At 38.4% G+C, this 25,776-nt stretch overlaps 2 protein-coding genes across 5 annotated transcripts in view; both read right to left on the bottom strand.

Moving 5' to 3' along the window:
• Positions 1–2,019, bottom strand: part of srcap (Snf2-related CREBBP activator protein) — a 33,677-nt gene extending 31,658 nt beyond the window's left edge. For both annotated transcript variants that reach the window (XM_079846342.1, XM_079846341.1), the window contains exon 1: positions 1,796–2,019. The gene's annotated coding sequence lies outside the window, so the exon portion shown is untranslated. The remainder of the gene's footprint in view (positions 1–1,795) is intronic.
• A 532-nt stretch (positions 2,020–2,551) lies between these two features.
• Positions 2,552–24,845, bottom strand: fbrs (fibrosin). 3 transcript variants are annotated; one of them, XM_079846345.1, is made up of 19 exons: positions 24,413–24,845; positions 22,696–23,317; positions 22,252–22,443; positions 20,687–20,719; positions 18,764–18,793; positions 18,629–18,674; positions 15,771–16,119; positions 13,994–14,208; positions 13,651–13,844; positions 13,510–13,554; positions 13,291–13,386; positions 9,521–9,589; positions 9,396–9,425; positions 9,208–9,279; positions 8,842–9,001; positions 8,491–8,565; positions 8,216–8,299; positions 5,447–5,651; positions 2,552–5,289 (listed from the first exon to the last, which is right to left on the bottom strand). In XM_079846345.1, the coding sequence occupies exons 2-19, from the start codon at positions 23,005–23,007 to the stop codon at positions 3,768–3,770; spliced, it is 3,729 nt and encodes a 1,242-aa protein (XP_079702471.1). In that variant the 5' UTR covers positions 23,008–23,317; positions 24,413–24,845; the 3' UTR covers positions 2,552–3,767. The 3 variants fall into 3 exon arrangements, with proteins under 3 accessions (XP_079702471.1, XP_079702470.1, XP_079702472.1); XM_079846344.1 differs by having other exon boundaries at positions 9,387–9,425; XM_079846346.1 differs by lacking the exon at positions 20,687–20,719 and having other exon boundaries at positions 9,387–9,425.
• Positions 24,846–25,776: the final 931 nt, after the last annotated feature.

Genomic DNA, 25,776 nt, shown 5'->3' on the forward strand with positions numbered 1-25,776 from the left:
ATATTGAGGTTTTGAACAGGAACACTAAATGCCCACAACTTTTAAAACACACCTAGTCAGTTAAAAGTTAAAAAGAAAAACTGTTGTATAGCCGGACATTTACAGCCGGACATAAATTGCCGGACAAACGGTCTCATTCAGTACAATAGTGCGGGTGCTTCACGTTCAGCTAGCCTTTAGCGACGAGTTACAGCTTGTTCGGACGCTATTTTCCAAGAAGTGCCCAACTACGGAAGATAGGATGGCGGTTAACGTGTAAAACCCGAATACAGATAACGAATGCAGCCGGCGGCTCTGTATACATGAGGCGGGTGCACACACATGGGCCTTTAGCAGGCTAGGAATGCTAACGTTAATAGCTTATGGACGTTGCAATGGAGCCGACACGATACCGTTTAATTTATGTTGGGTGCATTTAAATGACAGGGAGCGGTATTCATTGACTGTTTTGTGGAATAGTATGTGAGACGGTGTCTGTTATTATCTAATTACTTGACTCAGACAAACACATTGAGATATATAAATACACACACACCGTATCAAGCTCTCACGCGCGCGCTGAACACACTGCTAGTGCTCGGGCAAAGAGCGCGAATGTACACATAAGTTATGCAATGATGAAGAATAAAATATAGGTCATCATTGTATCCATATCAATGTTTTTTTACAGACTTGTCAGTAAACAAATATATTACTGGCTATTTCTTATACACCCATTACAGGAACGACGTCTTGACGTCACTGCGCGGGGTCACGCTAGACAAAAATGCCAGTCAACCAAAGATGTCCGATTCGCGAAAAAGTCATTATTTTGAATCGGATCTTTTCGAAATGAAAGTTAGATAATGTTAATGTGTTTGAGTTTTCTAAACAAGTATACTGTCACGTAATTGTAACACGCATACGAAACAGTTGCACGTTTTATTTTTAATAACATTTTGGCATTTTATTAAAAGCTTTGTAAAATCATTGACAATATTTACAAGTATGCACAATTATATTTAGGTTCCAAATACATTGACTTTACAAATAACTTAGAGGAAAATAAAAACAAATCAATAAAGAAATGTTTAAAAATAAACCGCAAAATGTGCTTACATGTAGCTTTATTAGAGAAGTTTTCGACTACTAGCGCATGTAAGGGACCACTGGATGACAATGAATCACTGAGTCGGTTCCTGAGCCGGTTCTTTGCTCGAAAGAACTGATGCGCAGAAATGACTCTGAATTAGACTTTCCATCACTACAGTCAACAATTCTACAATCTGTCATGCCTACTATATACTGGATTAGCTTAACCTTCATGACTCGAAGCAATGCATTGGTTAATATGACATTTTATATAAAAACGCCTTGAATAAGGACACATTAAATCGCAGTGGGCACTGGGGGCTAAAGTAAAACGCACAAAATGACAACTTGGTTGTTGTTGCGCTCGCAGTGACAGACGAGTTTCGTTTCCAGCTTGCCCTCTCAAAAGTGTGCGGTACAAAGGAAACCGGAACCCACCTGACTTGCTAAGGATTTTTACACTTCTATATTTTGCATTTAAAGATTATACGGAGGTAGGTGCAATGATAAAACATGTGCTGTTGATCCAAATCAGCTCAATAAAGGCCGTACTGTACATAATCTTACAAAACCCGTACTTTTAGCAGCCGACCGCTTGAAAGTCAACTTGTCCCGCCATGTCAAAAACCCCACCAGTGACCCCCTTACCCTCCTCCCCCTCCTATCACTTCCTCCCCAGTATTCCCCCCTCCTCTCACCACCGCCATCTTAAGTTCCCACCTACCTGAAATTTCCGAGCACTTTTCTTTTACTAAATTCTCGCTGAAGGAGTCGCCATCCGCTTCAAATCGTACTCAATCCGTGTTGAGACTATTCCAAACTGCCTCTCGGTACCCAGTGAGGTACTGGCAGGTTCGTAGGATCAAGTTAAAGAACGGTCCGAGAGAGACTGGGTCCGGAATCGCTGAATCTAGCGGTTGCGGGGAGGAGACTTTCGACGCAGCGAAATGGAGGAACGAACGACTGCTGACCAAGTTGCGGAGCGAATAGACATCTCGCGAGACGTGCTTCAGCGCGCACTTCACTCACTGCAGGCTTCTGAGACGGTTTCTGCTGCATACCCCAGTCGTTACTGAAAGTTCACTTTCTTTTTCTATTTCAAACGAACCCATAATTCGTTTGCACGGAACTTTATAGTAATGTTTGGTTTTTCAAACCAGTTTTTTTTTTTTTTAGATTATCTCTCACTGCCTGGCTGGCAGCAGTTTGACAAAGTACAAGTTATTGATATGATTAAATTTATGAACGTTTTTATCCACAGACACTAACAAATATTCCTACAGATTTTTATGACTTATACAACTTCAAATCTCCTGACTTTATTTAATGACAATTAATGTTTAGTGCACTAGGGCCACATATATTAATTAAAATAAAATATGCAGTTTAATCAGTTAAGTCACAATTTGGCTCTGAGAAGGGACAGTAATACACCATGCATCATTTATACTTGCACAATGAATCAATACACTAACACATGTAAATAACCAACCATTTTTTTAATAATTAATCTTTTCGGTTTTCTTTTCAAGGGGCAAAAGGGACATATTTAAAATGTATAAAATGTTTTGCTCAAATAATCCAGAATGTCCTGTATCTCAAGAGTCTTTCTAATCCTATAGTTTAGCTGCAAGTACAAGACGTGCACTCCTTTTGTCCAGTCGACATGCCTCGTGCCACTTAGATGATGGTTGTTGAAGACTTCAACTGTGGAAAACATAGAAATAACACACACGTACTCCTCTCCCATAGTATGAAGATATACAATTCTCTGAACTGTATAGGCTGGCTTTGATACATCCTCAGTACATTGGTTTTAACATAACCAGTATATTGGAGCAAAATATATCACCGAAGTGCTTTGCTGGACAATAATCATTACTGACTTATTTCAACAAATGAGTGCATTTGGTGAGACCTGAAACATGACATAACATAAAAAGTGAATATATTTATTATGGAAGGTAATTAATGTTAACAATACTTATTACAAAAGCAATATCACTATTCTACTATATTCTGGCCCAGCTCGTGTACTGAGTCAGACTAATGAATGGGAGACAGTTCTTTTCCTTTAAACTTTTAAAATATTATCCAACAAGATGTACATACAGTTCATAATAACTTTTTTAAAGAATAAAATAAATCTTAAGTTCATTCTGAAGTTAATGGAAGTTGTCTGATGGATGACATGAATATTTAAAGCAGAATGTGGACCAAGTGTTTCTTTTAATTCATACATTTGCCAACAGTGCTGATTCGGACAATGAGAAGTACTTGATTACTTCAGCCAGGGTTCGAATTCTTTCTTCAAATGCAAAGCTGAGGACCAGAACTCTACAATAGATTTTCCTCGAGTTCACCAAGACAAACAGGTTCGCAATTTTCGATCCACCACTCTTCAACACAACTTGTCTTCATATTATTAGTAGTAATGAATTGTCTTTGAGCATCCACAGGCCTCTAAACCCTACATAAAAACCAGGCCACAGCAAGAGAGTACCTAAATTGCACCACAGTGGATAAATATATCAAACAGCCCTGGGCAGTGTCTCTTTTGCCTCCCCAGGCTGTTCCAACACTTGTGTATGGTCATTGAAGCTTAGCTCTTTTTGAGTGTCCTGCAGAACCTTGCCATGCGAGGAGCCGTTTCTTCAGCAAAGTAGTTCTGGAAGCTCCTCAAGCTTTACCTTGGACTATCTCGACTCGCCGTCTTTATGCGTGGTAAAAAGGGCCAAGTCTCTAGCCCCGCCAAGTCTGGAGCCACGGGGTGGAGTAGAAGATCTGTTTACAGATGGAATGAGAGGTGGTGGAGCCCCAACTGACAATGCCCCAACTAGACCTGGGTTCTTGGTTAGAATGCCATTAGGTACATGAGAGTGTGAATGCAGAGGTCCAAGTCTAGAGTAGAGGCCAGGGTGATGTGATGCTTGTGCGGAGGCTCCAGCTGGATGGAGATGAGAGTGAGACAGTAGCCCTGCGTGAAGCTGTTCTAGGTGGGCAGCATGAGACGGGCTAGGAAGGTGAGGTGCAGACAGGTGCGGATGTGGATGCATCCCAAAGTACCGTGCTCTCTCAAAGTCTTCCCGCAGTATCTGAACACGCTGTTCCTCCTCAAACGGGTGGGACATCAAACCGAACTCTGACCTGCCTGCTGAAGATGAAGCCGAAGAAGTAGGTACCTGTGGATGGTGCGGGCTGTTCGCCACAGCTGCCGCTACTGCAGCTCTCTCAGCCTCCAAGAATCGCTGTACCTGCTGATGCTGGAGAAGTCTAGACAAGTGTGGATCAGAGCGAAGTGCAAGGTGGGGATCTGACCTCAGAGCCAATACTTCCCTGCGTTGCTGCTGCTGTTGTTGTTGGGCAGCCAGATCCCTCCATGGATCCCAGGGAAAGCTGTGAGTGGCTTGGGAATGACCTTGCGGAGGACCATGAGGATGGTGTTGGAAACGGTCAGCTGCTGCACCTAATACCAGTCCGGCTGAACCTCCAGCACCACCGAAATAGGCATCAATAGCCCGTGAACGATCTAAAAGGGACAGATGGTGGGGAGGGTGTGGAGTTGGAGGAGGAAGAGCCATGCCAGGTGTAGGTGTCAATGACAGGGTTGAGGAAGGGGTGGATGGATGGTGTGTGTGTCGACTACTGGGCCGTTCAAAGTTGTGAGGTACAGCGTTATGCGGTATGGAGATGGGCACTGGCTCAGGCTCCTCTTTACGCTCTTCTTTGACCTTGATTTGGGGGTGGAGCAGACCAAGTACAGGCTTGGATACTGGAGTTGTGGTCCGATCAGGGTTCTTTACTGGAAGCGAACTAGAAGAGGAGGAAGAGGCTGGACCATTGTTCTCTCTTTGCGAAGAGTGACTGGATTCTGTGCTGAGAGTGTGTGGTGGCTGTCGGTGAAATAGATCTAGAGGAGATGAAGCTAAGGGGACATTAGAAGGAGAGGATGTGAGAATAGAAGATGTTGAAGATCGAGGTCTGTCCGGTGCAGTGGAGGAAGCCGACGCCGGTGCCCTGGATGCAGAATGTTGTCTCTTGTCTGACTCTCTTTCTCGTTCACGCTCACGCTCTCTGCTTTGGCCATCTGAAGGGACCCCACCTCCGCTCAGTGGGCCCAAGCCATTCATATGTGAACTGGGGGTGTTGCTGCGGTGCCTGAGGGATGGGACACCAGGTGACATTCGCACTGGCTGGCGTCCATACATGAGACTGTCTCTGTGTGAAACAGTAATAAACCATTTAAGTAAAATTGAAAGATACAGTAGATAATTCACTTTTAATCTTAAAAGCCCCATTGAAAATGACCTAATGACAACAAACCACTGAAAGTGAACAGATAGAAAAAGAAATGTATTTTGTCGTCATGTCATACCTGTCCTTTTCATCTTTTATATGAGTCAGTTCTCTTCTCTCCACTTCCTTTCCTCTATCATCTTTTTTCTCCGGTCCTTTGGCCCAAGATCCAGAGGGGAAAGAGGCAGGGGTAACATGAAGACGATTCCATGGATCATGGGGGTTACCTAGTCCTCCAACCCCACTTGCAGATGGCTCAGTCTTATGTCCAAAAACACTGGCCGCTAAAAGGAAAGGTAGCAAACTTGATTAGTCTTTAGAGCTGAGAGAAGAATGTGACTGATAAAGCAGTACTTAAATTAACATTCGAGAAAGCTTTTAATTAAAACGCTTAAGAAATGTTAGAAAAACACATTCAAGATAGAGCAGTGGTTCTCAATCAGGGGGGCTCAAGATGACTTAAAATGGTTTTAAATATGACAAAACAAGCATTACAATGACACAAAAACTAAAACAACTACAAATCAAGATAACAGATTTTGATTCACCCCTCAACAACTGTTTCCCCCCCTTTTCTTTAGAGAACCAGGATTCTCACTGATGTATGAGGAAGCCTCATTTTACAACTGATTTCTCGACCTGGAAATGTCATGTAAACTGGTGAAATCTTTTAACTACATTGGCATTTTATAATGAATATATAATAAAATCACAAAAAAGTATTAGTTCACTTCAAAATTAAAATTGTGATATTTTATTGTTCGTGTCTTTCTTCAGTCAAAAATAAATGAAGTTTGAGGAAAATATTACAGGATTTTTCTGCACATAATAGACTTCAATGGCAATTGAAGGAATAGGGTCTTATCTAGCGAAACCATCTTTCTTTTTCAGAAAACATTTAAAATGTATATACTTTTGAACCTAAATTGCTCATCTTGCGCTGCTCTGCGGCTCACCATGGATTGCCTAATCACGTTGGAAAGGTCACGGTAGACGTAGGTGGAAGTACCGCCAATAGCGAACGTGCAAGGACTAAAACAAACACCCTTTACCAAAAAAAACACTCCATCTTAAACTTCAAAATCGCCCCACATCGTTGTTTTACCTTTTTTTGCTAAAGGACCTTTGTATTAGCCTTCGCATGTGCGCTTTGTAAACACGGGGGCGGTACTTCTGCCTACGTCTAGCGTGACCTTTCCGACGTGATTACGTAATCATTGGCGTGCTGAGATGAGCAATTTACGTTAAAAAGTATAAACATTATTAATAAAAAAATAAATAAAAAAAAAGACAGATGGTTTCGCTAGATAAGACCGTATTCCTCGTCTGGGATTGTGCAGAGCCTGTGAAGCCTTTCGAAGCCCTTTGAAACTGCATTTATTTGGACCTTCAACATTTTGGTTGCCATTTAAATCTATGATGTGGAGAAAAATCCCGAAATGTTTTCCTTAAAAATTTGTATTTATTTTCGACTGAAGAAAGACATGAACATCTTGGATGAGATGAGATTCTTTCGAAGAGACTGGCAGATCAAAGCACTGCTACATTTCTTTCAGATTATGGTAAATGCCTAACCCAATTGACGCCACTGTAATTGTGTATAGATATATTATGTTCCAAAAATCACCTCCTTGAGGACGATATTTCACAACGGTCTGCTGACATTTACTGTCCTGCCTGAAACACTAATGCTAGCATCATTGTTTGTGCAATAATTCATAATTTTTTTGTAGTGTTTGTTCCAGCCGGAACAATTTTATAAAAAAAATAGAAAATAAGTACTACAGAATTCTGACCAACTTCAAAGTGTGCGTCATAGCACGTAGAGGAAATTAATTTAACATTTCATATTTTTATTTATTTCAAGGTTTATAGACTATGATTTCATTATTTTTAAATGAAATGCTTAATTTTGTAACACTTTGTTAAAACTGTAATTTTAAAAGTTATGTTCAAAGCATTGTTTCCCACAAATTTAATTCCTGTCTAAATGTATTCATGCCACTTCAGAGAAGAATTAACCCTTGTTTATACTTTCGCCTGTCTCTGCAGTGCGAGCCTCCGCTGACTGTGCACGCACCTCCCAAAAGGAAACAAAGCGTTTATACTTGATGCGCTCGCTGTTGTACTATTCTTTGAAAGAACAGAGGGCGTAACTGTTCTATAAACCATCAAGAAACAGCGCTGAGAAGCAGTAAGGTACACACGTGACAATGTTTATTTTTATTAACACCAATACTACACTACAAAAGAATTGTGTAAAACCCAGTAAACCTTAAGATTATTACTTATGACATTAGAAACAAAATATATGGATATGAGAACATGTATATAAATAACTAAATTAATCTCTCGAATATTTTCTAATTTCACTAAACATTTTAATGTAGTTTCGTGAAAATTTTTATTAAACATGGACCCTTATGTTCATTAGTTGCTTACATTTACAAAATCAGCCTATAATAGCATAATAAACCATTTTAATTTAGATGCACAAACTAGGTGCCGGTGTGATGAGACGTACATAGGTTAGATTGGCCTTGAAGTCGTGCATCTTTGGATGCGGAGCCGCAAGGAAAGTTACAAAAAAACGCAGTGCACACCGGCAAACAAAATGGGGTCTAGCGCACTCAATGAGTACTACCGCCCACTCCGCGATGGCGTAATTTTTGCAGACGCGTTGAGTATAAACCAAGTTTTAAACAAAATGTGTAAATGCACATTTACATGGTTTTATGCCACTTCAGATTAGGTTTCTGTGCCGCTTTTTATGTGTAAAGATGCCTTAAGTAAAAGCAATCCTACTGATTAATATATATTCCTAAAAAAACAAAATAGCATGACAAACCTATCGTGGGGCTGCCTAGGCCTCCAAAGGCACCAGAACCCAGGGCTCCCAAAGAGGAAAAGGGGGGTGAACGAACATATGGTTCTGCAACAAGAAACATAGCTGTTAGTGATGATGAAATCAGACATCATTGTTCTACTAAATACATAGATAATTATGCTCTACAAAGCTAGCGAGTGAAGCAAGCCTGAAGTACAGAATTGCACAGAGAAACAAGAGCAGCATGGGTCACATTGGCTTTTGATGCCTCTACTTTCTCAGAGACAGTCTCTTACCCAGATGTGCTGCTGGGGTGAGGAAAGAGTGGGGCGTTGGAGGCATGAATGGTGTGGAGGACGGATTGACTCCACCTGAGAAGACATAGGTCAACTCAGACAAAAGCTTAAACACCCATAAATGGACTACCATTGAGTGTTGACATTTAGCCAAGTTTGTGCCATATATCCTCCATAAGCATTTCTAATTTAAAACCTTTGTATGACAGCACAGTCGTGCAAAGTGTCTTGTATCTGAAAACTGTTATTTAGGTGAAAACAACTTCAATAGCTTAAGAACAATCACAGGCTTATGTTACCTGCGAAATTCCTAAATTGGTTGCAGAAATGAGTATAAGGAGCATCACCCACCAGCGGCTGCAAACAGGCTCCCTGGTCTTGTAAGATCATGTGTTGGGGTAAGGGGACCACCAAGAGGTCCTAGACCTCCTAGTCCACCAATACCAGGGCCAGGTAGTCGAGGCAATGGGTCATTACGGAAGTCAAGCTTTTGTGGATCAGCGTGCATAAGCTGAGGAAGATAGTGACAAAAAGAAGGTCAACAGGAATGACACCAATAGTATTTAAGAACACTTTCTTAAATCTCATTGTTTCATGGTCAAAATTTTATAGTATGTCAATATTAATTTTTATAAAATACTAGGAAACATTTCAACCAGTTTGTAACCCATTTTCTGCATTAGAACTACAAATGAAAACACAGATGAACGCAAAAACCTTGACTTTTTCTTGATGCCTTAGAATCATCCAAGCCACACGGACATGCATAGCGCACCATTTTCCAGGTTTCTGTAAAGAGACCGTCTAAGTACAGTTAGAAAGGAATTCCCCGCTACTCATTTAGAGGTCAACAACGAAAATAAATCAAGTACAAAACTAAAGAGAGTAAAACGTACATTACTGACTTTTGGTGGTGGTGCAAATGGGTCTGTTAGCTGTGGACAAGGAAACACAAACAACATACATTATTCAAACTAAAGTTTCTTTATAATGAAGTATAATACAAATGTACATGATACAGCATCTTTACCCTTGGTGCTTTAGGTTGCAGATGGGGTGGTACAACTCCCAAACCAGAAGTCATCTCTGGAGCAGCTCCCTGAAGGGCAACAAGCTGTCAATAACAACACTGTTCAAACCCACTTCATAGGTTCAACAGAGTAAAAAGTGCCTGAATTGGTGCCAAATTTGCTTTAAGTATTAAAAAGTTAAATTAAAGCGATCATCTTAACAAATCAGATTGTCCTTGAACTTTTTAAATCTAAAACAGAAAAAAAGCTTTGATATTGACTGTACAGATAAATTTGACAAGAAATCTGGAGAATATTGTTGTCATATATTGTATTGACATCTCATCAATTAAATATTTACCATCTTATATTCTATATAATTTGATGTTTTTAAATAAACACTGACAAAAAGGTTTTTTTAGGGCTGGACAATATATAACATTGATATAAGTGATCACCCGAACTTAGACCTACCTATATTGTATTTATATAAAGCGTTCACAGGCAAATTTGCTTTATGTATTTCCCCGCCGTTGAAATCAGGTGCACATAAATGCTAGGAAACAGTTCCTAGCTGCATGTCTATATCCATGGATCACTAGATCTTTGGTAAGTTGTAAGGAACACTATATTGATTCCAACCTTTAGATTAAACAAACAATTGTTTGTTTTACTCGCGTTTTAGCAGTTGAGGCTGAGGGGTGTGTTCTGGCGGGAAACTGACATCAATGCATACCCTCTATTGTATTTATCAATGATTGCAATCTGGGGTTTTTTTTATGCACTGCCCTACAAAATCACCACAATCATTCTAGAATTATTAATTATTTCCATATAAAGCTATTCAATTAATCTGGTAAAATTGTTTGAATCTCGCCATATATTGCAGAAAAACAAAATATGGCAATGTCAGTTTTTTTTCCAATAACGTGCTGCCCTATTTCACAGGTTGGTCATTCATAAAGTCCTTTAAAAGCTACAGTTTAAAAATGGCAAATTTAAGAAAAAGTAAAAAAAAAAAAAAGACTGTTTATGCCTTTATGTTATGAACCACAAGACTTATCTAAATCCTGATGAACCTTATTTTAAGATTATTATAAATGCATTAAATACCACTGAACATGTGACAGAAATACATTCATGCTAAATATATGTAGTAACAGTGAAGGAACTCAAACTGAAATAACCATGAATGTATTACTGTTCAAATTTTTTTTTGTCAGTAAGCTTTTTTTGTATGTTTTTGAATGTCTCTTATGCTCACCAAGACTGCATTTATTTGATTAAAAGTACAGTAAAAAAAACAATAATATTATGAAACATTATTGAAATTTTAAACAACTGATTTCCATTTTTTTTTCAATTAAATTATTTGATGGCCATGCTGAATTTTCAGCAGCCATTACTCCAGTCTTCAGTATCACATGATCCTTCAGAAATTATTCTAATATGCTGATTTGGTGGCTCAAGAAACATCTCATTATTAATGTTGAAAACAGCGCTACTAATATAATTGGGGAAAACCCAATTATAAATGATACGTTTTGTTCAGGATTCTTTGATGAATAAAAATTCCAAATGTCTTTAAAAGTCACTTTTGACCAATTAAATGCATCTTTGCTGAATTAATATATTAGGGCTGCACGATATGAGGAAAAGCTGCGATGTGCGATAACATTGTTTAATATTGCGATGACGATATGACTTGCGATAAATATTCAAATGTGAATGTTAGCTATACTGTTCCCATGTCTTAGTGCTTTAATAGGTCGTGTTCAGTGTTGGGCAGTAACGGAATACATGTACCGGTATTACGTATTCAGAAAACATATTATGAGTAGCCTAACTGTATTCCGTTACAGTTACAATTTAAATAGTTGATATTTAGAATACAGTTACATTGTTGAAATCAATGGACATTAACCATACTTCTCTGTTCCATGAGTTTATTTACACTCTAAATAAATTAAGGCAACTCAATGCATTTCTCAGAACGCCCCAATATGAAAACGAAAAAATGCATGGTTTGCGTGATCAGTCACAATGGAGTCGGAGAGGAGCAGCGGGAGCTGGAGGTAGAGATTGAGCCAGAACTGAACAGAGCCAGGGCAAGAAATCGTTTCTATCTTGGAAATTCAAACAGCATTTCATATTAAAGAAAGAGAAGGGAGAACGAAATATAACACAGCAGTGCAACTGCAGTGCCGCGGTGGTTGGGGTGCGGCTATACACGCACGCACGCCTATATATTTTTTTAAATATATATATAGCCTATATATTATATATATAAATTCGTTATATATTCGTTAAATATATTATTCGTTTATATTTTTTATTTTCAAAATGTAGGCTATTTAATTGAGATTGACGTATATATATATATATATATATATATATATATATAGGCTACCTCAATTAAATAGCCTACATTTTGAACTACAGTCTGTAAAACATTTAAATATCTGTAAATAATCGAAATATAAAGTATAAGGTAAATATTAGTTAAAGAAAAAATTTGTTTATATTTCCCCACAGACGTGCGTCATGCCTCTTTGCGCTGAAAGGGAAGACACGAGCAGGAAAGAAGCATCTTTTCTAATATCTTCATGTTTTCTCTTGATGTTCCAAAACTGAAAGGCTACTTGTAGTAAAATGTGAAGAACGAAATTATCTTCCGCAGGGTCAAGAACTGAGGCGTTGTTTGATTATGCGCTGTGAGAGAAAGCGAAACTAAAAATCCCCCGCGTGTATGAAATACGCTATACACATAAACTTGACCAAGTCTAATAGCAAGCACAAACTGTGTTAAATAAAGTAAAGTTTGAAGTAAAATGTATCTGTCCTACTCCGTTTTCTACTTTACCACAGTAATTGATGCGAATATAGCCTAGGCTACTCCTAAATTAATCAAACAAGGAAGACACGTTTAATCCCCTGTGAGAGACATAAATGAGGATTTGGGGAAACAAATAAGATTCCATGTCCAGTAGAATAAAATGGAGTAAGCCTAAGCCTATTGTTAAATTCGAGGAAAATCGTGTGATAGCAAAATGCAAGCAATCTTAAATTTGTCTCACCACACAAAGCTTCCTCTCTCGTTCGGCCTGAATCCTTATGTTTCCATGGCTGCGATGTAACATTTAATTGCAAACCTATTATTTATTTTGTAAATGAAGCTTTGTGCTTCAATCGTGTCATTAATATTCACGTAAAACAGCATTCACAAACAAAAAAAAGTGTTTTGGCCGACCACCGCCGGTGCTCCAGCTTAGTTGACGTGCGACTTTACATTCTCCTATGCGCTGATTTACCAGCCCAAGCGCCGTTGGCCCCGTTGACGGCAGCTAAATATTTTATAATATATGTTTAGTAAGCAGGATTTGATGGCCGCATTCCTAGACTTATAAAATGCAATTCAATGTGGAAGGAATCCAAGTGTTCAGAATACGTTACTCAGATTGGCGCATGTAATAAACTGTTTTCCCTTATTCATCGTGTCAGGCTGTCGGTTGCGATGTGTTCATCGCGCGAGTTCATATCGCGATGACGATGAAAATTCGATGTATCGTTCAGCCCTATAATATATTCATTTCTTCTTTTGAACAGGAGTGTACATTATTAGCAAAATATAGCTATTTTTTATGCAGTAGATATATAGCACATTATTAGCTTTCCATGATCACTGGATATTGTGGTAAAACACAAGCATTCTTCACCTGATTTAAATATTTATACCGAGCTTTTGGATTTCAATATTCAAAACACGGACTAAATGACAAGCAACTCTAACCTTAGGCTGAAAAGCTCCGTGCAATGAACTGAAAGGTCCTGTTGGCGGAAGAACAGGCTGTATTCCAGGCACAGATGGTGGGTACTGAGGAAAATACTTTGCAGGAGAGGAAAGAAATTAATAATAATAATCAAACTAGAAACAGTTTGAAAATAGCACTTCTTATTTAAATTAAACTTCATTAATAAACAAAGCTTACGAATTCAATACAACACTTACTGGATGTCGAAAAAGACCGTCTATTTTGCCTGGAAACTTCTCAAACTGAAAAACAACCACGAGAGAAATTTTAAAGTGTGAAATGTCATAATCAGCCACTTTCTGAAATAAGCCATCCATGGCTTATAGTTGACTCCTCACCAATGGTGGTGGTGCAGCTGTGGGATGTAAGAAGTGTTGGTGAGTATGAGTGTGCTGGTGCTGGTGATTGTGCTGATGGAACTGGTAGGCCATTGTAGGGATAGACGTCTGGGCCTGCGATCTGTTAGACGTCCCAGAGCTCGAACTTGACACAGACGGTCCTCCAGAGGCATTTGATTGTGCCAGTTCCTGATCTGTTAATTGAATAGAAAAGAAAGAACTTCATCTTTCTGAACAAGAACAAACACCTTTCATTTCTATGAAGATTACAATGACTCGCACAAAATAACAGCTTACGTTAGCATTTCATAACTTTGTGTAGTGTATCGGTTTGTAACTTTACCTGTTGAACGGTGGGGTGAGACCTGCATAAGAGGAGGAGGAGGGGGAAGGCCGGGCGATGGTGTGAAGACAGCACCAGGACTTGGTCGAGAGGAGGGTCTTACGGTCCCCACACCCCCTGGGCCTCGACCTAATGTCACACTTGTAGCAGGAGTAGGTGGTCTGATTGATGTAGAAGAGGCTGATGAAGATGGAGGCTTGCCTGAGGTACTGCTCCTGATGGAAAACCAACACCACATCACATGTTTAGGGAATACAATCGGTCTATTATATTAATACACACTCTTCTGACAAATAAGAGATGTACAATATGATAGGAACCATCTGATGCACGTAAATAAATAAAATATTCGCCATATCTTCGATTAAACCACAATGGTAGACTGATGCCAGAAATAGAAAAATTATAATAATTGTTTTTTCAATTATTATATACTACCGTTTGGGGGCGTTACGATTTTTTTATGTTTTTGAAAGAAGTCTCTAATGCTCTCCATGGCTGCATTTATTTGATCAAAAATAGAATAAAAACAGTAATATTGTGAAATATTATTACAACTTAAAATTACAGTTTTCTATTTTAATTTATTCCTGTGATGGCAAAGATGAATTTTCAGCAGCCAGAATTTTCCAGTCTTCAGTGTAGGCTTGCTACGATAGTCGGTGTTGCCGGTGTTACCGGTGTCCAGACTCAACACCGGTTACATCACCGTACCCACCGTGGCACCGCCCACCGTCTTTTAGATTTTTTTATAGTAATAAAATAATTTAGTTCAGTTAGAGAACAGACAATACAAATAAAAACTGAACTTATCTGCTTAATAAAGCAGGATCCGACCGTGAGTCTCGGCAGCGGCAGGAGTCATTCATCAGATTTAAGAGTGAGGAGCTGACTGAGATGATCGCGGAAGATTTGGTTTCAAAGCGAAACGTAAAAGCGCCTATTTAAGGGAGTTTGTCATTTGTTTTGTTGTTGTGTTTTTCATTAAAAATAATAGGCTAATGAACCCACAATTCAAGCAACCCGCAGCCGAATTGGCGCTAATTCAAAACCGAAAGTAAAATGTGCACGGCCGCACAGAGCATGCATTGTTTACTTTCGCCTGGCTCCGCAGTGCGAGCCTCCGCGATACGCTGACTGCGCGCATTCATTTTTGCAGCGCGCACCCTCGCGCTCGTGCGGGTGCGTCGAGTATAAACAAGGCTTTACAGACGAACTGTTATTCATTCATGGCGTGCATCTCAATCATAGACTGATCAATGCTTGATCAGTGCCCTGACTACTGAACTAGGGAACTGATTGAGACGCACCCATGGCCTCACAGAGCGCGCATTTACAGACGAGCTGTCATTCACGGTGTGTGCGCACTGGCGCGTTTTCAGTTCAGAGCGGTCGTGTGCATGTTACTTTCGGTTAGATAGAATTAGTGATTTAAAAGCCTCCGCCGGTGATACCGGTATTACCGGTGTTGTCACACATCAATTAACCGGTGGGAAAATTTCCTCACCGTCACATCCCTACTTCAGTGTTACATGATCCTTCAGGAATCATTCTGATATATTGATTCTGATATGCTTTATGGAAGCGGTGTCAAGAAAGGCAAACACATTGAAATAACCAATTTCATACAGCTTTTTCTATTTTTGTGTACAAAATAAATAGAAGATATGTGAACAGACTGTGGGTGTGCCGATATTATTATATTGGCTTCAACAGCAAGATTGGTTTTAGAAGGCTGAGGGCAATATTTAAGTTAAAATACACAGTACACACTGACCTGTTGTTGCTGCCCATTGAGTAGATCGATTGTAACTTTCCATGGAAAGGGTGGAAAGGCTTGTGTTTGTGCTGTGGTGGGCTAGGATCATGGCGGTGATGGGGACCACCATTTCCATTACGCTGATCAGGAAGTGAGTTGGAGACAGAAGCAGTGGAATGGGCTGCAAGGCTAGGAAGAGAGGATGAGGTAGAGATGGGCTCAGGGTAAGGCTGCTCCATACTCTTCTCCTGACTCCTCTCCAGGCCAGAGACCCGGGGTGTGACTGACAGAAGGGGTAGTGAGCTATTTGAGGGCAAGAGGGGGCAACCGTTGCCCGCAGCAGCACTTGCAGAGTTGGAGTTAACTGCTATGGAAAAAGAGAAAGTTACAATGTAATCCATGTAATACTGTTTTCCATGATTTAGGACAACAAAATTACCAACCAATTTCATGTAAGAATGCACAAAATAATTTTTTCCTCATGAAAAAAATGTCTGTGTGGCATATAAATTGCAAGTGCATTTTAATTAATGAATACCATTGTCAAATTCAAATCCCTAAAACACACAGTATTTGAAATGATGACGATTCAGAGGGCTGCGATGTGATAAAATGATTATCACTTATTAATTTTTTTTCTATACAGGATTTCTTTTTTCCTCACTGTGAGACTAGACTACATTGCCACTTGCGGGTTAAATTTTATATATAATATATACATTTTTCAATAGTAGTCTTTTAAAAAGGCATCTGAAATAAACTAAGTGCAATGTAGTGTTGTCAAAAATATAGATTTTCCGATACATATCGATACTGAAATATCTGAAACGTACTTAATATTCATTTTACACAGAATAGATATCCGATACCAGCTGCACTCTCACTCTCTCATCTCTCCGAAAGCGAGATGACACACCTTCACATCTCACTCATTTAATTTGCTCCAAATTAATATTATTTGTGTTACAGGGCTTAAATTTCGGTGTGGGATTGCGCATCATTTTATTAATTCTCACAGACTGTGCTCTCAAACTGACCCGCCTCTCAGTTCTAAATTGAGTTCTTTTTCACTGCTTATGGTGCTTAAACAGTCAAATACACACAAAATAATGTCAAAATGACAGTCTTGGAGAGTATTCACGTTTGCTTTAAGTGAACATAAACAGTTGATAAAGACAATGAATATGTAACAGTATAAAGGGTCCGTACGTCAGGTCTTACAAGTGACAGCAGCCTAATATACCTGCTGCCACATTATGAGATATTAAAAAGATCAGTAACACTTAACAATGTTTCATTATTTAACTACTTTACTTAATATGACCTAAGAATGAACAATACTTCTACAGCATTTATTCATCTTAGTTAATGTTAAATGTAACATTTACTAATACATAATAAAAATCAAAAGTTGTATTGCTTGTATTTCACTGTGAACAAACCTGAACAAACAATCACAGCGTTTACATGCACCCTCATAATGCGATTATAATGGGATTTTGGCAATATTGCAATTAAACTTTACCTCATGTAAACGCAATACTTTGATCAAACTAATGTGATTAAACTCATAATCGTAGTAACCATATTGGCATTAAACTATGTGGCATACGGCGAATTTGAATCGCAATAACCAAGCATGTAAACACCTCAAGCATTATTACTGCTCTGACCAGTGCGCATGTGTTCGGTTCTACACGGATGCCGTCTGTTGTTCACAAAACGTCATGAATGAACTCTGTGACGTTATTCTGAAGTTTTCTTTTCTCCAAATCGCTAAATTGACCACAAATAATATCCAGTAAATCCATAAAAATGTCTCTCAGAGTTTGGCATAAACATACTTATTAGCGAATAATCCGAATAATGAAAATTGCATTTAAACTGGAGTGAAGAGTTCTGCTCGTCTCATGTAAACATCTTGCCGTGGTTAAGACCTTACTCTGATTATTATAAATAATCGCATTATTGGTGCACATGTAAACATAGTCAATGAGCAATGTATAAATACTGTTACAAATGTATTGTTCATTGTTAGTTCATGTTAGTTGCATTAACTAATGTTAACAAATGAGACCTTATTGTAAAGTGTTACCAAAAGATCTATATGGCAGATTTTCCCCATGATATCGATGTCAAAATTGTGGCCACTGAAAAAGTTGAGTGGCTAGTAACTTTAGAAAACCACATTTTGCCATCAAAAGTAGTTAGTGATTTTTCTTTCAGCTTTACTGCTGTTTGATTATTACTGATGACATCATGACATCAGGAGATCTAATAGGCAGCATTTATGTTAATGTACAGCTCTATTTTGACGTCAGATGTTTGTCTAATCTCTGACTGTTTATATTAATTTCCCATCAAATATGTTTCTTGAGATGCAAGTGCATTTAACCGCATGAAGCATACGTGAGGATTTGAAAGCAGCTGTCAGACAGTAAATAAGTTTTGTGTATTGAATACATAGATCTACTGCATTTCAAACAGCATAAATGATGCCTTCGTAGAGCATTTCGAGGGCAAAATTATAAAATATTGTTGGGCGAGGACGCACATTTTAAGCATAACATCAAGCAAAGCGCATATCCTGTGCAATGAAGCCCACGATTGCACTTGTAATTCGCTTCAAGTTTCAACCTGTTCAAACTTTATAGACGATTATATTATGGAAGGTTCAAGGGTTGTGCGTGTCTCCGTGTGTGGAATTGAAAGCAAGCAGAATACGGCTGTTTCTAGAGTGCACACAGTGCCATCACGCATCTGCGGTTAAAAACTAAACTCAAAAAAGATTCTGAAATTTTCAGATTCGTCAAAGAGAGAAATTATTTTTCTCCCACCCCTAGTATATAAACCCAGCACTGGCAGCAGACATTTACCTTCTCTTGTGCAGACGATGAATGCTGGCTCCATATTGTCAGAAGCCTAAATAGTAGTGGGAGAAATGTCATTATTGAAAAACCCATCAATACATAAACAACTGCAAAATTATGTAGGCAAAGAAAGGTTTTTACCTTATCTCCCGATTCACTCTCTGTATCGCACTGTGGGATAAAAAATAAAGTAATTAAGTGATAGCGCTACAATGACAGTTTTCCTTGGTTATGATACAATTATGACATGCAAACATACAAAAACATACACTTCCCGTTCAAAAGTTTGGGTCAGCAAAATTATTTTTTAAATTAATATTTATTTTTATTTAGCAAAGGTTCACATTAAATAGATTATAAAATGACAGTGAAGACATTTATGAAGTACCAAAAGATTTCTGTTTGAAATAAATTATTGCTTTTCTTTTTTGATCAAAAAATGCAGCCTTAGTAAGCACAACACTTAATTTAAAAACATAAATCTTACCAGACCCAAGCTTTTGAATGATAGAAGGGGCATAGCTATCATTTCAGAAGTGAGGGGGACAGAAATGTCAAGTTTAATGTCAGTTTTGCTTTTCTGACCTGTGTCTAATTGCAAGATTTTATTTTTTTTCTTATCTCTTGCTTTAAATTGGCTAAGAAATCAAATACACTTCTGAACAATAACAACTAATTTGTATTCTATAATATGTTTTCCTATATTTTCTTTATGACAATTTCATAATTAGTTTTTTGTACTACAAACGCTTGTGCAGTAAGTCATCATGGGTTTTCTACAATTAGCACTGCATTATACATATACTTTACTTTATTGAAATTACCACGAGACGGAAAAACAAGCATAAACCATATTTTATCCCGATCGTGTGTTTATTGTCTTGATGTTTCATCACTCTAAAAGTTTCTGGTTTTTATTCAGCTGCAGCGCTAGCTGGATACCTTTGGGAAAGCCACTTAAAGACAAGGTTAGCGGAAAGAAAAAAACGTAACGCCTGCTAATGTTGCGGTACGCAGGGAAGGAGACCAGATGCCATTTTTTAATGGATGTCAATGCAGGAGAGGCTTCACTACTGTGAATAGACTGCTTTTGTGGGAAAACGGCTCATTGAATGGATAATCTTCAACATGTTTGCTCTTAAGCTTGGAACATAATCTGCAAGAACAAAGAAATTTGTTCGTTTTCTCGAGGTGGCAAGAACAAGAACAAAGTTCGTTCTGGCCAGGACATTCCATACTTCACGAGAAAAGCAGGTGCTGAACATCTCCGTTTCTCCGCATTAACCCCGCTTACTTTTAATTTCTGACCAATCACACAATACTTCTCGGACACCCACAAGAAAAAAGTTCCGCTCACACGATGTGTCGAGAACGAGCTGCGAGAACTCCCAAACCAGGGCTCCGAGAACAAAATAACGTAATTTTGTTCTCGCAGCCCTGGGAGCAAGAACTTTTTTCACTGTTCTTGCGGAGTATGTAGCTGCCTTTAAACATTCGTTTAGGATTGATCTTTTACACACTAGAAAAAAAAAGCTTTTTAAAAAGAGAAGTAGCAGACAATTGGGCGACAGGTGTGATTCAGATTACGGCAATTCTCATTTATTTCTATGGTATCCGCAAACAGTGATTGACTGTCGCACAACTATGAACAAAACTCAATGACATCAAGGCTGTAATGTGATTGGTTATCAAGGCACACGTGATCCAAGTTAGCCATTACACTTTCTTCAATGGTAGTGTCACAGACCCTCGCATCTCCCAATAATAAGACCACCTCACCAGCATACACTGCATGAGAGTTTAGCACTCAATAATGTTTACATCGCCTTGTTTAGGATAAAAATAAAATGTCAGGTCATGTCTAGACTATCTTGTCTCTTTTAATTTAAATCTAGATTTATTCACATTGGCCCATGAAAAACTTGAACATACTTGGCCGGAAAAAAAAATGCAGGGGACGAATTTACGTGGTAATGGTATGTATATGGCAAATGTATTTTGAAATATTTAAGTCACATTTATGGGCAGCAAGAAAAAGACAACACATGGGAAAAAATAACTTACAATGTATCCTGTCTCCATGTGATTCCCAGATAACTGAAACCGACATTTGAAAAAGTCAATCCATGATGAAAAGAATACAGTGTAGAATATAAATATATTTATTTTTTTATCTTGCATTAAAAGGGTTGGCTGCCAGTAGTTAGTTACAGGCTGATACATAGGTCAGAATAACAAATCAGCTGATATTTGACCATTCTGTGATTACTACACTGGCTGATAACTAGGGTTGGGTATCGAGAACCGGTTCCAAATTTCCTAGAACTGTGGATTTGATAAGACAAGTGCATTTTGATTCCTTTTATCGATTACTGTGAGAGCATTTTAATATGACTTTAAACCATTCAAGCTCAAGAAGACCCACGCGCTGTTTTCTGTGCTGCTCACACACCCAAAATGACAGAAAGCCGCCTCTCATACTGTAAAGTGCAAAATACTGAAGTACTGAGTTCTCTTCCGCATCTTTTTGCACTTAAACGGACAAATACACACAAATTTCAAAAAAACACAGTTGGTTATGTCTTAGGTGAATATAAACAGTTGACAAAGAAAACACATGTGTAACAGCCTAATATTCCTGCTGCCATCTCTATAATAACGTTAATCACACAACAAAAGACAAAGAGAAAATTAACTTGCTATTCTTGACTGAATCACTTTTGCAACTATATTTGTAATATTTTAATTATAAAGTGCAGTGCTATTTTTCATTTGATTACAGTTTCTGTACCTGAAAATCAAAATCAATTTCAATTGTATCTTGGTTCTGTTGTATTTATTTGTGCGATTGCTAATTGTTTATTTGTTCTTTTTTAATTACTGAGTGTTTACTTGTCTTTAATATTGCTCGAAATATATATAAGTCAGGATAGTTGTTTTTGCTATGGTATTTTTAAACCATAGGCAAAAGTTCCTTGTGTAAGTGTTCTTTATCCTGTTGATTTTTGTTCATGGTATTAAGCTACAATTAAATGTTTTGCAATAAGACATGGAAAAATGTGATTGATATCGAAGTTCTTTTTTTACTGATTGGAATCGAAATAAGGAATCGATAAGAATCGGAATCGTTAAAATGAAAACGATACCCAACCCTAATGATAACCATGCACACTTTGATTAACAGAAGTGGCAGTTCCCCATGGCATCATTTCTGAAATCTACACATTGCCAGTTTTTGCTACCTTTGAATTGCATAACTACATACATGTACACACATTGGCCAGTGGTCACCCTGCTCTCCAGATATCTGTACTGAGTCTATACAGCAGTCTTCTGACTGCTACTAGGATAAGCGAGAAGCATATGCACGTGATGCAAATTTAGCTTAGACCAGTCACTGCATCTAATATCCCCAACAATACGACACCATTAGGCTACTGCTCAATATTAAAAACTTATTTTTTTAATAACCAACTGAGTTCATGCTAGAAGCATGTCTATGGATGACTATTCAAGAAATGTTTGCTTGAATGTTTGTTGCACCGAAAATATTGCAGTGACATGGGCATAGTCACATACTGGAATTTTTTTATTTTTATAGTCAAGTGTGATGAAACTGCTGTACTAACCTTAGCATCTCTATTTCTCTTCAGTTTTGATTTGATCTTCCTGCGCTGCTCCCAACTGTTGGTGTACGTAGCAGGAGGTCCTTCCTCCGGCTCTGACAGAGGCCCTCCATTTTCATCTAGACCTCTCTTTCTTTTGCTTCCTCTACCCATTAACAAGCCAGATCGTTCTGGAGGCTTTAAGGAACAGTCCATCTATCAAAGTAACACAGTAAAACATGTTAGAGAAGCAAATATTCAAGCTCTGTACTGAGACTGGTCTAATTCAACTCACTGTGCTTTTATTTGTTTTACACAATTTACACTTATCATGTGTTAATTAGCAGGTATTATAAGCAGTAGCATATTTTGACTTAAACTTATTATGTAAAATGTCACAACTTCTAATCTCCGTACAGTATTGCAACATTTACTACAGACAAGTGAAAGATGGATAGGCACACAAACCTCCAAGGCCTCCAGGCTTATGAAGCTGGCTATGGCGAACCCATCGATGATATCCTCCTCGCAAGACACCGATTCTCGCTTCCTCCGACGCGGAGGCCGGTGTCTGGTCCCGGGGAAGCCGGGTCTGCATTCTCCTCCGTTGGCACGGAGCAGTGAGTCTCCTCTGCAGAGTTCTTGGTCCGAGGCCGAGGATGGCGACGAGGCCCTGGGAGGCTCAGTGAGATCCGCTCTCCTCCGCCGCCGCTCTCGGTCACGCTGCGAGCGGGAGCGACGACTCTGCCTGAAGCCTCCGCTTCGACTTGGACCGTCCATGTCAATGTCCGTACAAAGGCACTTATTAAAAACACACCCTGGTCCGGCCTGGGAGACTTTACAACTGTTACTGAATAAAAACCAACGCCTCCAGGACCAGTGCTGTGGATCTCAGATGAAAATGTGGTTTAAGGTTTCGGTCTTATAATTTAATAGAGTCCAGCGGAAGCTGTATGGTGCGAGCGCACTGCAGTCTGAGTTCAGTCATGTTTGGGCATCAGCGGGCCTGTTTTATCCAATAACACAGCGATTATGAAAGCTTCAAGATATTCCACTTACTGTCTTTCTGTCAAGACATTGTCAGTTTCATCTGGGGAAGGAAAAAAGGAGAAACTACTCATGAGTGGCGCAGTCAGGCTTTTAAAGATTCAATATGGCTGTTTAACGAAGAAAATATGCATTGGTTTATGTTGGAAACAGCTGGTTTTCTTCATATATAATATACATAAAAACACTAAAAAACTAATTACAAAGTATAACTATCGTATGTTAATACCATAAAAGCAAATTTTGTCTAAAAATATGCTAACGTTACCTTGTAAGTTAGAGTTTTCATTAGTGAACTTTAAGGTAAACGATAAGTACAAACAAAGCCTAACAGTGGCGCAAAAATAATCATTATAGACGAAAAAAATGTGTGTCAAGTGTTATTTCTCTCAATATGAAGCAGAAAAATCGGTAAATGAAGCGACGAGCTAAATCGCTCGATGTTAGCTTGCTAGTTAGCTAACCTGGTTAGGATCGCGGATTAAACACTCCCTTTAAAACGATCAAATTCGTAACATTTTAGTTTATTGTACTATAAGTGACAGTTATTAAAATAATGCGATTGTGATGTTGCCAATTATTCAACGATTATTAAATATCCGGTGTAAACAACCAGGCGAGCAAACACCAAACAACGTTCCGTGAACCACCTTACCACATATCAAATGTCATTTAAAAAGATCAATCACTCGTTTTACAATTGTCTAGCTCGTTATTTCTCTTCTAAAAACATCTGTCGAGGGCCCCAAAGCTATTTAATATGACTCCAATAAAACAAGCTAACCATTTAGCCTGTGCTTCGTTGACACCCCACCTTGCACTTCACATTTAAGAAGGAAATTAAACTAATCGGTCAGTTCAGAACATTAATGCAACCGATGAACGTAACACAACCCTTAACAACTTGTCTATTTGCGGATTTAAAAACAAAACCCGTCGGATGAAATAACATACTAGTCATTATCTATCTTTAACGAGCAGAGGAGAAAAGAGGACACTGACTATGGGATGTGCTAAAATCTCAACTGAACTATAAAACCTTTTTGCTCAAAACGAACCCACTCCGTATTGATTTACTAACGATACTCAAAGGCACGGACACGAACAAAACAACGACAATATTTCCAATCACACCCACCAATCGCGCTGTACAGAGGGCCATTTTCCTCTGGCTTCTGCTTTCGTCCGAGCCTCCATTTAAAACGATAATAATATACAACAGGCCCCAAGGCCTCGGGCTGGAGTTGCACCGTCAAGGATGTTGAGCGCAGCCCCGTCAGCGCAGGCTGGGCTCCTCCTTCCGCGGCCCTCTCTATGATCCACTGTGTGCGGTCAAGCTGGAGATTTCGCCGGTGTCCGCAGCAAGAGCTGTTTTCTTTCTCAGGCGTAACGTGAAAATGGACCTATGAAAGCTTGCTTTTCGTCCCGATCGTCAAAATGGAATAAATAGATTTCTTAATTTTATTCGGGAAGCTAAGGCATACATGAAGCCTGGGTGGATAACCCGTAGCAGTCAAACTGCATTGTGTGCTTCTTGTCGGGTTTTCTTCCTCTGTTGATTCACTAAAGACAGGCTGTACTGAATGCGACGACAGTACTGCCATCTACTGTCATTGAAGGGCACGATTGCACGAACGATGTGCAGCCGTTCTGAGAAAGTCCTGGCAGCAATACACATTGTTCTCATCATCCAAAAAACAAGTGTTGATATTTAGATATTTATTTAATTTAACCATTTGTCATCATATTTGATATATATATGGCTATATATATATGGCTCCAATGTGCCTATTTTTTTTCTTCAGGATATTTTACTGTAGAATGTGTTTGGAGATTTTCTTTAGTCCAGATATCCATTATGTTTTTTATTACTGTCTATGAAATTGTTTCGTTTCCTAAGTAACATATGCATACTAGAACAGTACATAACATATCAACTTTGCATTGTACAAATTGGCCTATACAAAAATAAAGTGATGGTATGGGCTGTGTAAGAGGTTATGGGGAATTTGAAAACAAATCAAAGTGGTACCTTACAAATGTTTTATTATCATTATTAATAATAAATACGATTTATTAATATGAAATGTATCTAACAAATTAAAGATTTTAATAATATTTTCAAGAAATGTATCTGATTTCATACGATACAATAATATATTTCTGTGTAAAACGAACATAATCCCTAATTTGATAAATAGACCTACAATAACAATACAATATTATGATTTAAAAAAATTGTCATAAATGTCCTTTTTTTTATCATGAATTCTTGAACAGCAATTACATAACAAAAATGCCAAAGACAAAGGTGTACATATAAAATAAGTAAAATCTATTTAATTAAAATACCAAAAATAAAAAACTAATAATAATAGCTAAATAATAAAACAAATAAATAAAATAATAAAAGGCCTCACTATTTTAAAAAATCTTAAAAGTATTAAATAAATAAACAGGTTTGACAGCTTTTTTTTGTGCTCTTGATAATAGTTACGCCTA

Source organism: Gobio gobio (genome assembly GCF_949357685.1).
Source record: "Gobio gobio genome assembly, chromosome: 20".
Lineage (NCBI taxonomy): Eukaryota > Metazoa > Chordata > Actinopteri > Cypriniformes > Gobionidae > Gobio > Gobio gobio.

Bases quoted from the DNA above. Each gene is read 5' to 3' on its own strand.
- fbrs (XM_079846344.1), bottom strand. From the start codon at position 23,007: ATGGACGGTCCAAGTCGAAGCGGAGGCTTCAGGCAGAGTCGTCGCTCC. The intron at 13,387-13,509 runs GTAAGTGTTGTA...TCTCCTGCAAAG, and splicing joins ACGGTCTTTTTCGACATCCA to TATTTTCCTCAGTACCCACC. The intron at 5,290-5,446 runs GTATGACATGAC...TGTTTCACACAG, and splicing joins ATAAAAGATGAAAAGGACAG to AGACAGTCTCATGTATGGAC.